The sequence below is a fragment of the Rhynchophorus ferrugineus genome, unplaced genomic scaffold (assembly GCF_030347505.1).
Source record: "Rhynchophorus ferrugineus isolate W39M unplaced genomic scaffold, kcgeb_rfMv2 rfM7, whole genome shotgun sequence".
NCBI lineage: Eukaryota > Metazoa > Arthropoda > Insecta > Coleoptera > Curculionidae > Rhynchophorus > Rhynchophorus ferrugineus.
This window is the reverse complement of record NW_027472586.1, coordinates 6356106-6370314: the sequence shown is the minus strand read 5'-3', so window position 1 is coordinate 6370314 and position 14209 is coordinate 6356106. Positions and strand designations below refer to the sequence as shown.

Here is a 14209-nt window from a genome sequence, read left to right as displayed (position 1 = left end):
AGATAATATTTTATACAGAAGATTGCTTAATGAAGTGATGTTCTACATGTCAGGTATATATAATATAGACATAAGAAATACTTATTGCCAATAGGGCAGATTGTGGAATCACGAAGAGTAAAAAAAAGGTTTTTGGAATATGAGTACTAGATAATATTGAATTTATTGAATAATTCGGTGAAATATATTTCATCTAAGTGACTTTTTTGATACTGTTTTTAACAATAAATATTTTATTGAACTTCCCATATTGAAATCATCATTCCTATAACTTCTAAGTCAGTAAACACACGGGCTATAATGGACGCAGGTTACTCACCTTAAGTACTAACACGGAATCGATGGCTTCCAGTTTATAAATGGATTACTTTGTACCTTAATGTAACATTAATTAATGTTTAACTATTAATTCTTACCGAAAAAACACATAACTGTTTATATCGTTATTTTAATAATCAGCTTTCAGTAGTAACAGACAGCCCGAACAACTCCGTAAACATTAAAAGTTATTCCTTGAAAGTACAACAATGAGAGCACTATAATATTCTTGTGCCTTGAGGTAAACCGACAGCGATATAATCAAGAACTTTCTTCATTAATATTTGATGGACTTTTCTCCCCGATTTTATCACGAACCGCTAATATTATTCCATTAAAGTTCTGATAGCAGGTCGACTGAAGAATAATACTTGTCAAGAATCAATGTAAACACTGTTGCATAAAACATTTTAATTTATATATTTTCATTGATCAGCGATATCGGTTGTTGATAATGTAACGGGTCAATCGACAAGTCCCCGGACTGACATATAGATGGCGCTACTAGAAGTAAATCCATATGTTTGTTTAGTTAGCCCTAACCCTCAAAAGATGCGTGTATAAATTTGACAGCAGTCGGATCATTAGTTTGTGAATTATAGCATTTTGAGTGAAGCAACTTTTGTTATTGTGAAAAAAATTGATAAAAAGCGCGTGTTGATGAAATATTGCTTTTTGAAGGAAAAAATACAGACAGGACGCTGCCCCAGGAAAATCAACTAGCAAGGATTGGTATGCCATGTTTAGACGTGGTGAAATGCGCAGCGAAAACGGTGAACGCAGTGGACGCCCAAAAGAGGTTGTTACCGACGAAAACATTAAAAAACCTACTAATACTTGGGTATGAGAAAGCTCTGTGCAAAGTGTGTGCTGCGCGAGCTCACTTTTGACCAAAAACAACGACGATTCAGAACAATGTTTGAAGATGATCAAGCGTAATAAACCCGAGTTTTTGTATCGATATGTGACAATGGATGAAACATGGCTCCATCATTTCACTCCGAAGTCCAATCGACAGTCATCCGAGTAGACTGCAGATGATAAACCCGGTCCAAAGCGTAGGAAAACGCAATAGTCAGCTGGCAAGGTTAAGGCGTCTGTACTTTGGGATGCGCATGGAATAATTTTCAGTGACTACCTTGAAAAAGGAAGGATTATCAATAGCGACAATTACATAGCATTATTGGACCGTTTGAAGGACGAAATCGCCGAAAAACTGCCGCATTTGAAGAAAAAGAAAGTGCTGCTTCACCAAGACAATGCACCGTGTCACAAGTCAGTGAAAACGATGGCAAAAATCCATAAATTGGGCTTCGAATTGCTTCCTCATCGACCATATTCTCCAGATCTGGCCGCCAGCGACTATTTCCTGTTCTCAGATCTCAAAAGAATGCTTGCTGGGAAGAAATTTTCGTCAAATGAAGAGGTGATCACCGAATCTGAATTTTGTTGAATAAAAAAAAATTGCCAAAAAAATGTGTTTTACTATGGTAGGCCGGGGACTTTTCAATTGACCTGTTACAGATGTTTACTGACGACAGTTGAATTGGTGGAAAGACCAGCAATAGCGAGTGTTACGCAAATATCTTGCATTACAATACTCGGTCACATGTTGCAGGAATTGTGAATAATACGCTGTTAAAGCCCAAATGGAAAGTTCTGCCGCATCCAACCTACTAACCAAACATAGCGCTTTATGATTATCACTTATTTTGAAGGATGCAGCGTGGGTTAGGGCGAAAATAGATCGATGATTGGATCGCAATCAAACCATCATCGTTCTTTCGATACGGTATCCAATAATAAAATGTCCAAGAGACTCACATATCAATAAATCGAAAATATAAATAATTAGTTTTAAATGGTTATAATAATCCAGTTAATACAAAAAAAAACAAAACTTAAAATAGTAGTGTTACTTACGTTTGCCAGTTGATCGAAACGTCCGAATAACTCGTTGAGTAAACGTACCAATTCTTGGGCCGTACACTGTGACGCCAAAACAGTAAAACCAACGATGTCAGCAAATAGGATACTGTAAAAAAAATATAAAAAATGTCAACTGAATATTGTTAAGACATGACATATGGCTACTAAATAACGAAATCAACCGTGCAAAACTGGTATTTTTGTTCTCCTCGATCAAATATATATTCCATACGAATTTTCCATTGACAAAATATCCTTGGAGGTCTATTGTTACGAGCTCGTTTATGATATGTGAAGCGTGCAGTTTCCTTGGACCAATATCTTGTAACTTTCATAGCATATTGGAGCTTGGAATAATATATAACAGTCCCTAGGTGAATAAAACGGATGTTCTTGACTCATTCAGCATGTTGCAATATTGTTACTTGTAGCGAATAGTGTGATGTCATCAGTAAATGTGGACATTAATACTCCTTTACATTGGGGATATCGTTGGCATAAAGTGCAGAACATATGGACTGAAAAATCCCGATCGTAACAAAGAAAACGCATTTTTTTTGTTCAAAATAGGTTTTATTCATCAACGTAATCTCCATCAAGAACCACACAATCAATCCAGCGCCGCTCTAACATTTCAATACCTCTTTTGTAGAACTATTTATCTTTTGCCTCAAAATAGGCCTATCAGCAGTTGCTGTCCACTCATAAGAGCAACGTTTTGATTCCGGAGTAAAGTGATGGATCTGTGTTTCATCCACTGTCACATATCGACGCAAAAATTCCAATTTGTTACGTTTAAACATGGTGAAACATTGCTCAGAATCATCAACACGTTTTTATTTTGAATCAACAGTGACCCCCTTTTGACAGAGCAACAGTAAAATGCTTATAAAATGAACACGTAAAAATAACAATATAAAAATAAGAATTATAAATTGAAAAATATATAAATACAATCATGGCAGATCGTTGTTGATTATAATTGATATAATTAAGTCCATTTTTCTTTGATTTTCATGCAAATACTCGATATAAGTTGTTTTTCACATATAGGAGGAAAGGAAGCCTTGAGTCCGTTAAATAATCCCTGGAAATGAACTAAGACAAACAATTTTACGCAAAATTATCTCTCGTATAAACACATAAAGTAGGGAAATCTAGATCAGGTCCCTGTTCCCGATCAGAACGTGGCCAATAAGCGATTCGTTCGAAACAATAGAGAACAGTCGGCAGTATTACGTCGCCAGGACGACTTTCCAGACAAACAAAGCCAATTTTCCACCGTCGGAGATCGAAAACAGGCCACGGTTTCGTGTGTACGTCCGTTCGAGGCGAATTCCGAAAAGACGGAGGATCGGATACTCGGTGAGCGGGGCACCAATTTGGACTTTCCATTATCATAACGACCGGACGAGAGAAAAAAATGGGGATGACATTAGAAAGCAGACAAAAAGACATAAAAATTTCTGGAGTTCCAGACCCTGTTTCTATGAAACAATCGTAAAATAGGCGCCGAACTTTCCTCGACGGAGGATGAATGTTTTCTCTCGGCCGCCGTTCAGCACACAACGCTTCGTGTGTCATATTTACACATTGGCAGCAATACTAGGCTTTAATAATAAGTGACACATATGGGGCAAGAGTCTAATTCTTGAAACGCCTGACACGCAACGTTGTCAGTTCGTGTAAATTATCCTGAATTCCCATATTACCAGAACATTTCCCTTTAGACACATCTAACTCTTTTGATACAAACTTAGTTTATTCTTATTCTTGTGGTATACGTATGTAGTATAATATTTCTTATTTAGTATATTCTTATTCTGTAATATAACAAATGTAACACATGGGCCGAAAAGTCTCGCGTGCAACAAAGAAAATGCATCTTTTTGTTCAAGATTGTCTTTATTTATCAACGTAATATCCATCAAGAGTCACAAAATCATTCCAGCACCACTCTAACATTTCAATACCACTTTTGTAGACCGATTTATTTTTTGCCTTTTGCCTCTTTTGCCTTTTGAAGGTTAGTACTAAATGAAATGCAATCAAACTAGCGTAATATATGTGTTAGGTAAAATAAATTTTATACGAAAAAGAGAGAAAATAAAACCAAAATTTATACTTGTTTATAATTATATCGCTCGGTGAATGGAGAAAAACAAAATCAGTGATGGCTACATTATGTGATCGTTATTTATTGATGTTATAAAGTATTAAGAAAATACTAATAGATTAATGGGAGGGGCGCTGGATTAACCTCAAGAGACTCTTATGCAGTCGATGGTGGCACGTATGAACTGAACGACGGTCAGTGACTGAATGATTAAAAGTATCCCTCAATGATATCCCAGATAAACATTTCTAGGTTGCCAAATCTTCGTTATCTATCCGGTATAATATTTTCTGGCTATTTTGTAGGCCGTTAATATAATATGTAAATAAATACCGTAAGGTAAAGTACTAGGCGCACTTTCTTTTGTAATGTCCCCTTAGATCTAGTCCACAAGCATCTATTTTTCTTTACAATCACACAGTAACATATATGTACAATCATTCACACCCCAAAATATATTAGCTGAAAGCATTGTCCAATCTCTCAACATCATCGATTACATTGTTCAAATAATCATCATTCAATCATCTATTCCTGTCAAAATTATCCTTTCTATTTTCCTTTTGACCTGATTTACTCATGCTTCAACAGATTTTAGCCCTGTCTGATTTCTAGAGCTTTTCAAAGAACCAAAAATTCTCTCGTAAAAATGTTTTTCATCAAACGATGAAGTTCCATTCAGTTTCTGCAAATACATTGAACAGTCTTTTAAGTATGAGACCGGATACTTATACAATAGCATTAATCGATAACAAAATATGTATATTTTCAATGACTTAGTTCAACGTTTAATCGTTTGTTTCCGGAATAAAATAGGAAAGAGAAAAACACTCTATACTAGTGGAAGTAGATTGTTGAGACCTATTCAGGGTAGAGGAATCTAAAATTCCTTTTGCGTCAAAAGCTCTAGCTGGAAATGCATCCGCCAGATTCGTCAGTTTACGTACATTGGTGGTGAAACTTCTGGGTTTTATCTGAAAAAGTCAATTTGGTCTGGAATTGCCCAGTTTGACTTGTTTATTTTATACTTGTTTATTTTCGAAATACTTTTTTCATTAGTGGAATTTTAAGGACGAATTTTTACTAACAACCGCCGTTAGTTATAACTACATCCTATGAAGGTTAAAATGTATCTAGCTATATTCTTAAATTTAGCACAAGCCTTCGGTAAGGTATGGCATAACGGTCTTGTTCATAAGCCACAAAAATGTTACCGAAATAACACACTTAACTACTGAAATCGTGTACCACAAGGAAGTGCATTGGAGCCAAATACATTTGCCGATGACACTGTGGTTCTTGCTGTTGGAGATAATAGCAAAGAAACCTCACGAAAATAACAATAGACACGTGACAATAAAAATAATTCCACCCAAGCAACAACGCTAAAAATTTATGAATGAATCTTGATGCAAAACGTCGCTGAAAGGAACATGTAAAAAAGAAAAGGCAAGAACTGTAATTAAATTATAGGAAAATGTATTGGTTAATGGAAATAAAATAACAATTATCAGTACTTAATAAATCGTATCATATAAGCAATTACTGAAACATATATGGGCATATGGAATTCAATTATGGGGATGTATCAAGAAAACTAATATAAATACAGTACAAGATTTCCAGAACAAAGTTCTGGGAAATACTGTAGGTGCACCGAGATATAGCTGAACTGATGACTTACACCGAGAATTGCAAGGATACATGTGGACAGTCACCATACTCATTGCAATATCAAAGTAATACAACACTAGAATAGGACACAGACTCAAAAGTATCAAACCATTTGATCTTGTGTAGTGTAGTAAGGTGTATTTAATAGAAAAACAGCAGACTAAGATAAGGCCGATAGGTCCTCCTAGATATATACCTAGATTTAAGTTACTATAAAGACAAATTCTAGGTTACTTGGCAATGTAATAAATAAATTTAAAAAACTAACTACATTTTTTATCAAAAATACTTCGCAGTGTCAGTTATCTCCGATCACTACTTCCTTTTCAAAAAAAAAAAATATATATATATATATATCACAAAAAGGGATAAAAATAGACATTTTAAAGTGATTTCCTTCTTTAACGTAACATTCTCCATTCACAAAATCCACACGAAATCCAATGAAATAGCAGGTCTGAAAACATTTCTTTGTCCTTTATATATAAATCCTGTTTACGAAAAAACTATTTCCCTTTTTTCAGATATCTTAATATAGTTTATCTAAGAACTTGTCGAAAAAAAGGGTCATAGCTCTGGAAGTCGATCCCTTTCATATACCGAGATATAATTATAGAAATGCCGATTTATTCGTTTCTTTTTCTCTACAGAAACGGACGTTTTTTCTGTGTATGTGTGTGTGTGTGTTCTACGTTGCTATTCCTACTTGGTCAAAGTAATCAAGGAGTGGAAACAGCTTCACTTCGCGTGCTCACCCTAGAGCAAATCTCGATTCCCTTTCGCCCTTTTTCTTCTCCTCCATCCCGTTCGTCTCCTCCTTGCGGTTCTCCTCGCGAATTTACATTTTCAGTCGTTGAGTTATTTGCTTTGCGTTATGGGGCCGAGATTTCCACATCTCATATTTTCTCAACTAATGAAATTGAAACGGCAATGCCAGAAAAAAGATTTACTAACTTAGTACAGGATTATAGATACAGGATGGTAAAAACTTGTTAGTGCTGGGAACTTTCGACTGAAATTGACTATCGACTGTTTAGTAATTGACTACTACTGTTTCAGTCGTGTACTTTTAGTTACTATATTTGGTTGTTGCTGTTCTGGCTCTGTCTCCTAGCCGCGACCTTCATAAAAGTGTACTAAATTATATAGTGTATAGATTTATGTAATACTAGCGACCCGCCCCGGCTTCGCACGGGTGCAATGCTGATACTAAATTAAATACACTACAGAAAAAATATGAACGTTGTATATAAAAACATAGCGGCCCGCTCCGACTTTGCACGGGCATAAAATATATATGCCTATGTCACTCAATGAAAACATGATTAAAATCGATCCAGTATTTTTGGTTCATTCATTACTGCCCTTGGCCTGCACGCATTAAATTTGGAGTAAAACAATTCCTCTTCCCCTATACTTACTATGAAGATTTCCTGCTATCTTTGGAATATCTAAATTCATACAATTTTTATTACATTACACATTTTTAAACGCAAATTTTAAATTTGTAATATCTCAGAAAATATTTGTTTAATTTACATGCTGTAAGGAACCATATTGATCTATATTAATTGCACACTGTATTTAAGGTACTTAATTCGATAAGGATTAATGCCGTATTGCTTAAAATAGCTTCGTAAATAAGCCATTTTCTCACGTAAAAAGTAAACAATAAAAATGGTTAATGTGGGTTATCCCTAAAAGATAAACATATACCATCGCGGACTTTTTTGTAGACCTTTTTATGGTGTACAATACTGTAGTACATTAATTTGATCTAACTCGTAGGGTTAGGCAGCGTTTTTGCTAATTGCTAAATAAGCCTAAAAAAATAGGTTAATTTACGACATCACGTTAGAAACCTCTAAAATTAGCAATGTTGCCTTAGTATATTATGCATGTATTATACATATAAACCTTCCTCTTGAATCACTCTATCTATTGAAAAAAACCGCATCAAAATCCGTTGCGTAGTTTTAAAGATTTAAGCGCACATAGGGATATAGGGACAGAAAAGGCGACTTTGTTTTATACTATGTAGTGATATATAATTTTATGATTATTTTTGGTAATTTGCTTGTAAATAACAATATATTGTATATTAATATAACAACATATTTTTCAATATTGTTAATATAACAGGGTAAAAAGAATAAAGTTATGAATGATAAATAGTAAAATACTTTTGACTGTTTTTATTGCAATAATAGGTAATATTTTTTTGATTGACTTTTTGGTTTGGATCTAACTCTCTCAATTTTTGTTAAAAATTATTTCCGTTCAATACTAAATAAAACATTTATTTTATTTAAAAAGGATTCCTTTCCTTTTTTTTAAAGTTAGTACGTGAAGGAATACGTACATCTCCGTTTCGCTTATACTACCGTTGGAAAGTATAAGCACATATAAAATTAACTGCCCCAAGCAATTATCTCCGTTCTTTCCTCTCTCACAACTTATACAGGAAAGGATTCGTACATCTTTGACTGACATCACGAATTGGATCGACTGTTTCGGCACCTGGTTTTCAATAACCTCGACATCAAGATCTCGCACCCTACATTCTTAATATACGTATAATTTTCGAGAACTGACAACGTGGCAAAATCAAATTTTAGTGCGTATGCAAGGCGTCCCTATGAGTAGACTCTTGTAAGCTTGATGGCATTAATGACATCATTACTGAGACGATCTTTTCGTGCCAGACCATATACTTTTGCTTATAAGTGCCAGACAAAAGCTAAAAAACCAACCCGGGCGCCGGCTTAAGCTGTAAGTTAATTTGTCCGCGTCGCGTGTTGTTAGAAACCGATACGTCCGATGTGACCGGTCTTGTTAGAACTATATCGACGCGTCCCGTTCCATAAATCCAGATCCGTCCAATCAGTGTCGATTTTCGCGCACCGCGACCAGCACACGTCGACCAGTCGGAAATCTAATATACGCGCATCTCGATCCGAAACGAAAACATCAAAGAAAATTAGAGTCCGCTCTCGCTCACCTGACGTTCTCGTGTTTCTGTATATAGATTTTGTGAAATTGGCCCTCCACCGGCGATATGATATCGTTTTTCATTTCCATGGCGACGTGCTGAGGCAGCACCGACAAAAGGAGACGTTCCTGAAAAACAGAAATAAACATGTTTCATTAGAGAGGTCCTGTCGAACTCGGATAATATGGTCTTTATTATCATTATTTAAAAAACAACATATTAACATCAAATACACAGGAAATGGACAAAATAAAATGGTCACCTGACATACAGTCTGTCCAAAATAGCAGTGAACTCACGTCATCAATATGTATAATGTGTTGCCTACGCAAAATTATATGAAAAGTGACATTGGACGTCGATTTGACCATTTTTAACATTTGTACCCAATTAATATCGGTCTTTTTCCGCTGTCGAAAGAGACGCAAGAGGGTGAGGGGTCTGTATTTGTGTATTACGACGGCATACATATTTTATACCAGTTCAAAATGGCTTCGAGACGCTGACTCGTTCTGGTATATTTGTGGCGAATTTATGAAAGTAAGAGAGAAAAAAAGTACGATTTAAGTTCAAATTTAAAGATTTGCAAAGCCTATCGAGCTTACTTCAATCTACCTCTTAAAAGTCAAGACAAAATTGGGCTCCATGGGTGTCACATAACTTTTGCAGATATGTTCTGATGATGAGTTTATTTCCTTTTCTTTTTCATTGTATGGAACCATTCATTAACTTATCTGTTACGTCTAATTTTAAGCTAGTACTAGTGTTGGGAACTATCGACTGAAATCGACTATCGACTATTTAGTAACTGATTACTTTTTACAATCTATTGTTTCAGTCGAGTTCTTTTAGTTACTATTTTTGGTTCTACTAGTTCTACTAGTATGTAATATATATAGTTTTATGATTTTTTTGTAGTTTGCTTGTAAATAACAATATATTGTATATTAATATAGCGGAATATTTTTCAAGATTGTTAATATAATAGGGTAAAAAGATTAAAGTTGTGAATGATAAATAGTAAATTACTTTTGACTGTTTTTATGACAAGAATAGGTAATATTTCGATTACTCTCTCGATTTTTCCTCCCTCGCAATTTATACAGGAAAGGGTTCGTACATCTTCGTCTGACATCACGAATTGAACAAAACAATCGAGCAATATTTATAAATTTGCAGCGCCAAGAACTTGGAATGTTTTTCAATTTTCAATTCCGTTGATTGTCCTAAAATATTAATAATTGTTTGTTCCCTGTATACTTAAGAGATGAATAAAACTACCCCTTTCAACAATGATACTCTTGTTGGATAAAATTAGTTTGCAGCAACTTGTTGATGTTTTATATTTAAATGTTAGAATAGTGAACTACTTTTTCCAGAGCCTGATGTAACATAAATATTAAAAAAATCTTTTCAGGTTTAGTAACATGGTGTCACGATTGTACTGAGACATAAAATCATATTGGACTCGGAATATTAACCTTACCAGTTTTTCGTTTTCATCCTCCATTTCCAATCGTGCCGCTATGCAGTTCCTTGTGTCCAAGAAGGCTTTTCTTTGGGCGTGCTCCATCAGATTATGCATGAAAATGCCCACTATGTTCACGCACAAGAACACAATTACGTTTCCACTTAACTGAAACAAAAACGTCAGCATCAACATGGGATATGATTAAGACTAATGCCAACAGAGCAAATATAGCATCAACAAAAAATAACAACAATGCTTATTAGTTAATACATGTCATTATTATGGTAAAATATTCAATAATTTTAATTGAGAACTAAAAATTACGAGATTACAAGCACCTGACGTTACAGAATGGAGAAAGAAATAGCGAATAAAATTAAAAACCCCTTCAAAAAATAAATGAGAAACTCACTAAAAATTAAAAAATAATCAAACTTAGATTTATAACAAAAAAAAGTTTTAAATTAAAATATGTACATAATAACTAAATAAAAATAAACAAAGACCTTATTTAACCTATCTACTACATGTATTTTATATTTTACTATATACACACAATTTAGCTTAATACCTACCTAAACCTATTGATCTATATACGATATTATTTTAACTACTACCAACTGATTACTTTGAAGTCGGTGTCGAGCAACAAATTAAATTTGTTTTGTTGGTAATTTAATTTTTTGTATTTGTCACAAAACTGTATTATTATTTTTTATTGCCTCAGTTCGGCACCGACTTCGACGAAATTAAAGCACAAACATTTTCAGTTTATTTACCAGACTTAGGTCCATCGGACTTGACTGGCGCTTGTCACAGTTAAAAAAAACATGGAGGGTACATTGAAAGTACAATACTACCTATTAATTAATTTTATTTGATAGCATATTTAGTATCTTACTTAATACATACAAAATAAAAATCAGAAGGAGTCATGTCCGGAACATATGACCACTATGCCACCTTAATCATCCGTTATATCAAAATCAATCATTAATTCTGATGAATAATTACGGAAAACAATGTATAACAAGAATTCAGCTATTTGCAATGCATTAGGAGCACAATTAGTAGGTTTCAGTAACAGAAACGTAAACACTATTTCGTGTACATTGTGGATAAAATGTCGGAAAATGAATCTGATTATCCGAAGTGCCGTTAGGGAAAGGAAACGAAGCTTTTCCATCTGCTTGGGATTCATTAATTCTCGTTTTAACCGAATTAAAAAATGGTGTTGGTTTGCTCGAAGTAATTGCTATAAAAGGCGGTTGTCGTTTCGTAATTTCTATTAAAAAACGAGCCGGTGTGTCGAATTGTGTTCTTTTTTTATCGAGCAAAATGATAAAATTTCTAATAAAGACTCGTCTTTTAATCTTAATAATTGTTTTTATAGTTACTGTAACAGTTTATCATTGACAACTCTTCAGCAAGAAGATGACTTAGCCTCTGTCTCTTAATTGACGTGATTGTATACATCTACAGTAACAGTTTCATTTAGTTTTAGTAGCTCGTAATACATTAACCAAAACAAATATCACCAAAATCACTATAAGTTTCTAAAAGTGTTTCATGAGCTTCGGAAGCAGATGTTCTCAAATCAAAGAACAAAAATGCCATGTTGAACGTCTGTATACACTGAATAACTCAACAAGTCTTCATTATTATCATCTTCAATAAATGAAAAACTGTAGTGTAGCAACCTTGAGGCATGTCGAATTTTACATCGTGGAATAACTGTCAACAAAGTACCCAGAAATATAATCCGAGATGTTGAATACGGGCGGGGTGCCAGCAGCGCCAACTAGAACATGATAACGATTAGCCGGCAACCCTGAGACGTTTATCTGGAATGTTATTGAAGGGTATTTCCGATCATTCAGTAACCATCGTTTGGTTTAGACGTTCCACCATCGACTGCCCAAGCCTCGTCTCCAGATAACACCGCTGCCATCCGTTTTATCTATTTTGTATTTTCTACATTTTTTATATTGCCAATAAATAACGTTACCTCCATTCACTGAGCCATATCAATTACCCTAAAATGGTTCAATGTCAATAAAATTCAAGCACATTTATCTGGAAAGTTATACAGTAGATATATCCTCAAGGATCCAAATTCAACTTATGGGGGAATATGCGGGGATTGTCGGATATATATTATTTCAAAGTTTGATATTGTCTTAACCAGGCCAAGAAACTTTCAGTCGGTCCATTACTTAAAAGTTTAAATAGCCTGACGCAAACTATTCAGATCTTTTGCAGTGCACTTGAAAATGGAAAGACTCACTTATATAATACGCTTTTTTATGTTTTTCTATAAAATTGTTCTATATGCGATATATTAACGAATGAGAAATATCTTAATTAATTATTTATAGTTAAATATTACTATAAAATTAAAAAGCAACCACAAATAAAATAAAAGTAGTAATTATATTGAAGATATGAAATAAATATGGAAATGGATAATGTGGTAAAATTTGAGATTGGAGAAGAAAAAGTCTTGTATGTATATAGATGTTAGTATCGTAGATACTGATTACTTGTTGGTTTGATGATTTAGTGAGGTTTTGAGCTCCATAAATCCAAAAAGGCTTTATAATAGACTGATAAGATGATTTTCTAAATGGAATGATGGTTTACGTGTTTATATATAACGTGATTTCACTATTTGGCAGCTTAATGAACACAGTTAATGTACTATTTAGTCACTTTTTTCTCTATTAATAGCATATCTGCAAATTTTTTGGTAGGTCTGCCTATTTCGACCAGTCTATGGAACTTGATGTATTAATTTTTGAAAATTAGAATCAGCAATACTCTTGATAAGTAAATATCAAATACATAATATAAATCTGTAAAATGATGGGATACAAATTGAGTATAAGTAATTCAGTCTCTTTTAGAGCCACCAACCACCCGCAGCGTTGCCATATCTACTAATTTTTGGTAGATCTACCTATTTCGATCAGTCTGTGGAACTTGATGTATTAAATTACTAAAATTAGGATTAGCAATGCTCTTGGTAAGTAAATATCAAATACATTATGTAAATCTGCAATATGGTGGGATACAAACTAATTATAAGAAGTAATTCAGTTTCATTCACCATTATCAAACAGGAGCAGCGTTGCCGTATCTATCAATATTTTGGTAGATCTAACTATTTCAATCAGTCGGTGGAACTTGATGTATTAAATTACTAAAATTAGGATTAGCAATGCTCTTGGTAAGTAAATATCAAATACATTATGTAAATCTGCAATATGGTGGGATACAAACTAATTATAAGAAGTAATTCAGTTTCATTTGCCCTTATCAAATAGGAGCAGCGTTGCCGTATCTATCAATCTTTTGGTAGATCTAACTATTTCAATCAGTTGGTGGAACTTGATGTATTAATTTTTGAAAATTAGAATCAGCAATACTCTTGATAAGTAAATATCGAATACATAATATAAATCTGTAAAATGATGGGATACAAACTGAGTATAAGTAATTCAGTCTCTTTTAGAGCCATCAACCAACCGCAGCATTGTCATATCTACTAATTTTTGGTAGATCTACCTATTTCGATCAGTCTGTGGAACTTGATGTATTAAATTACTAAAATTAGGATTAGCAATGCTCTTGGTAACTAAATATCAAATACATTATGTAAATCTACAATATGGTGGGATACAAACTAATTATAAGAAGTAATTCAGTT

The 14209-nt window shown here is 33.9% G+C and overlaps 1 protein-coding gene across 15 annotated transcripts in view; it reads right to left on the bottom strand.

Moving 5' to 3' along the window:
- Window positions 1-14209, bottom strand: part of rut (adenylate cyclase rutabaga) — a 218580-nt gene that overhangs the window by 62298 nt on the left and 142073 nt on the right. For all 15 annotated transcript variants that reach the window (XM_076409069.1, XM_076409070.1, XM_076409058.1 and 12 more), the window contains 3 exons: window positions 10516-10665; window positions 9039-9157; window positions 2242-2353 (listed from right to left, as the gene is read on the bottom strand). In XM_076409069.1, the coding sequence (XP_076265184.1) occupies window positions 2242-2353; window positions 9039-9157; window positions 10516-10665 (381 nt within the window). The remainder of the gene's footprint in view (window positions 1-2241; window positions 2354-9038; window positions 9158-10515; window positions 10666-14209) is intronic.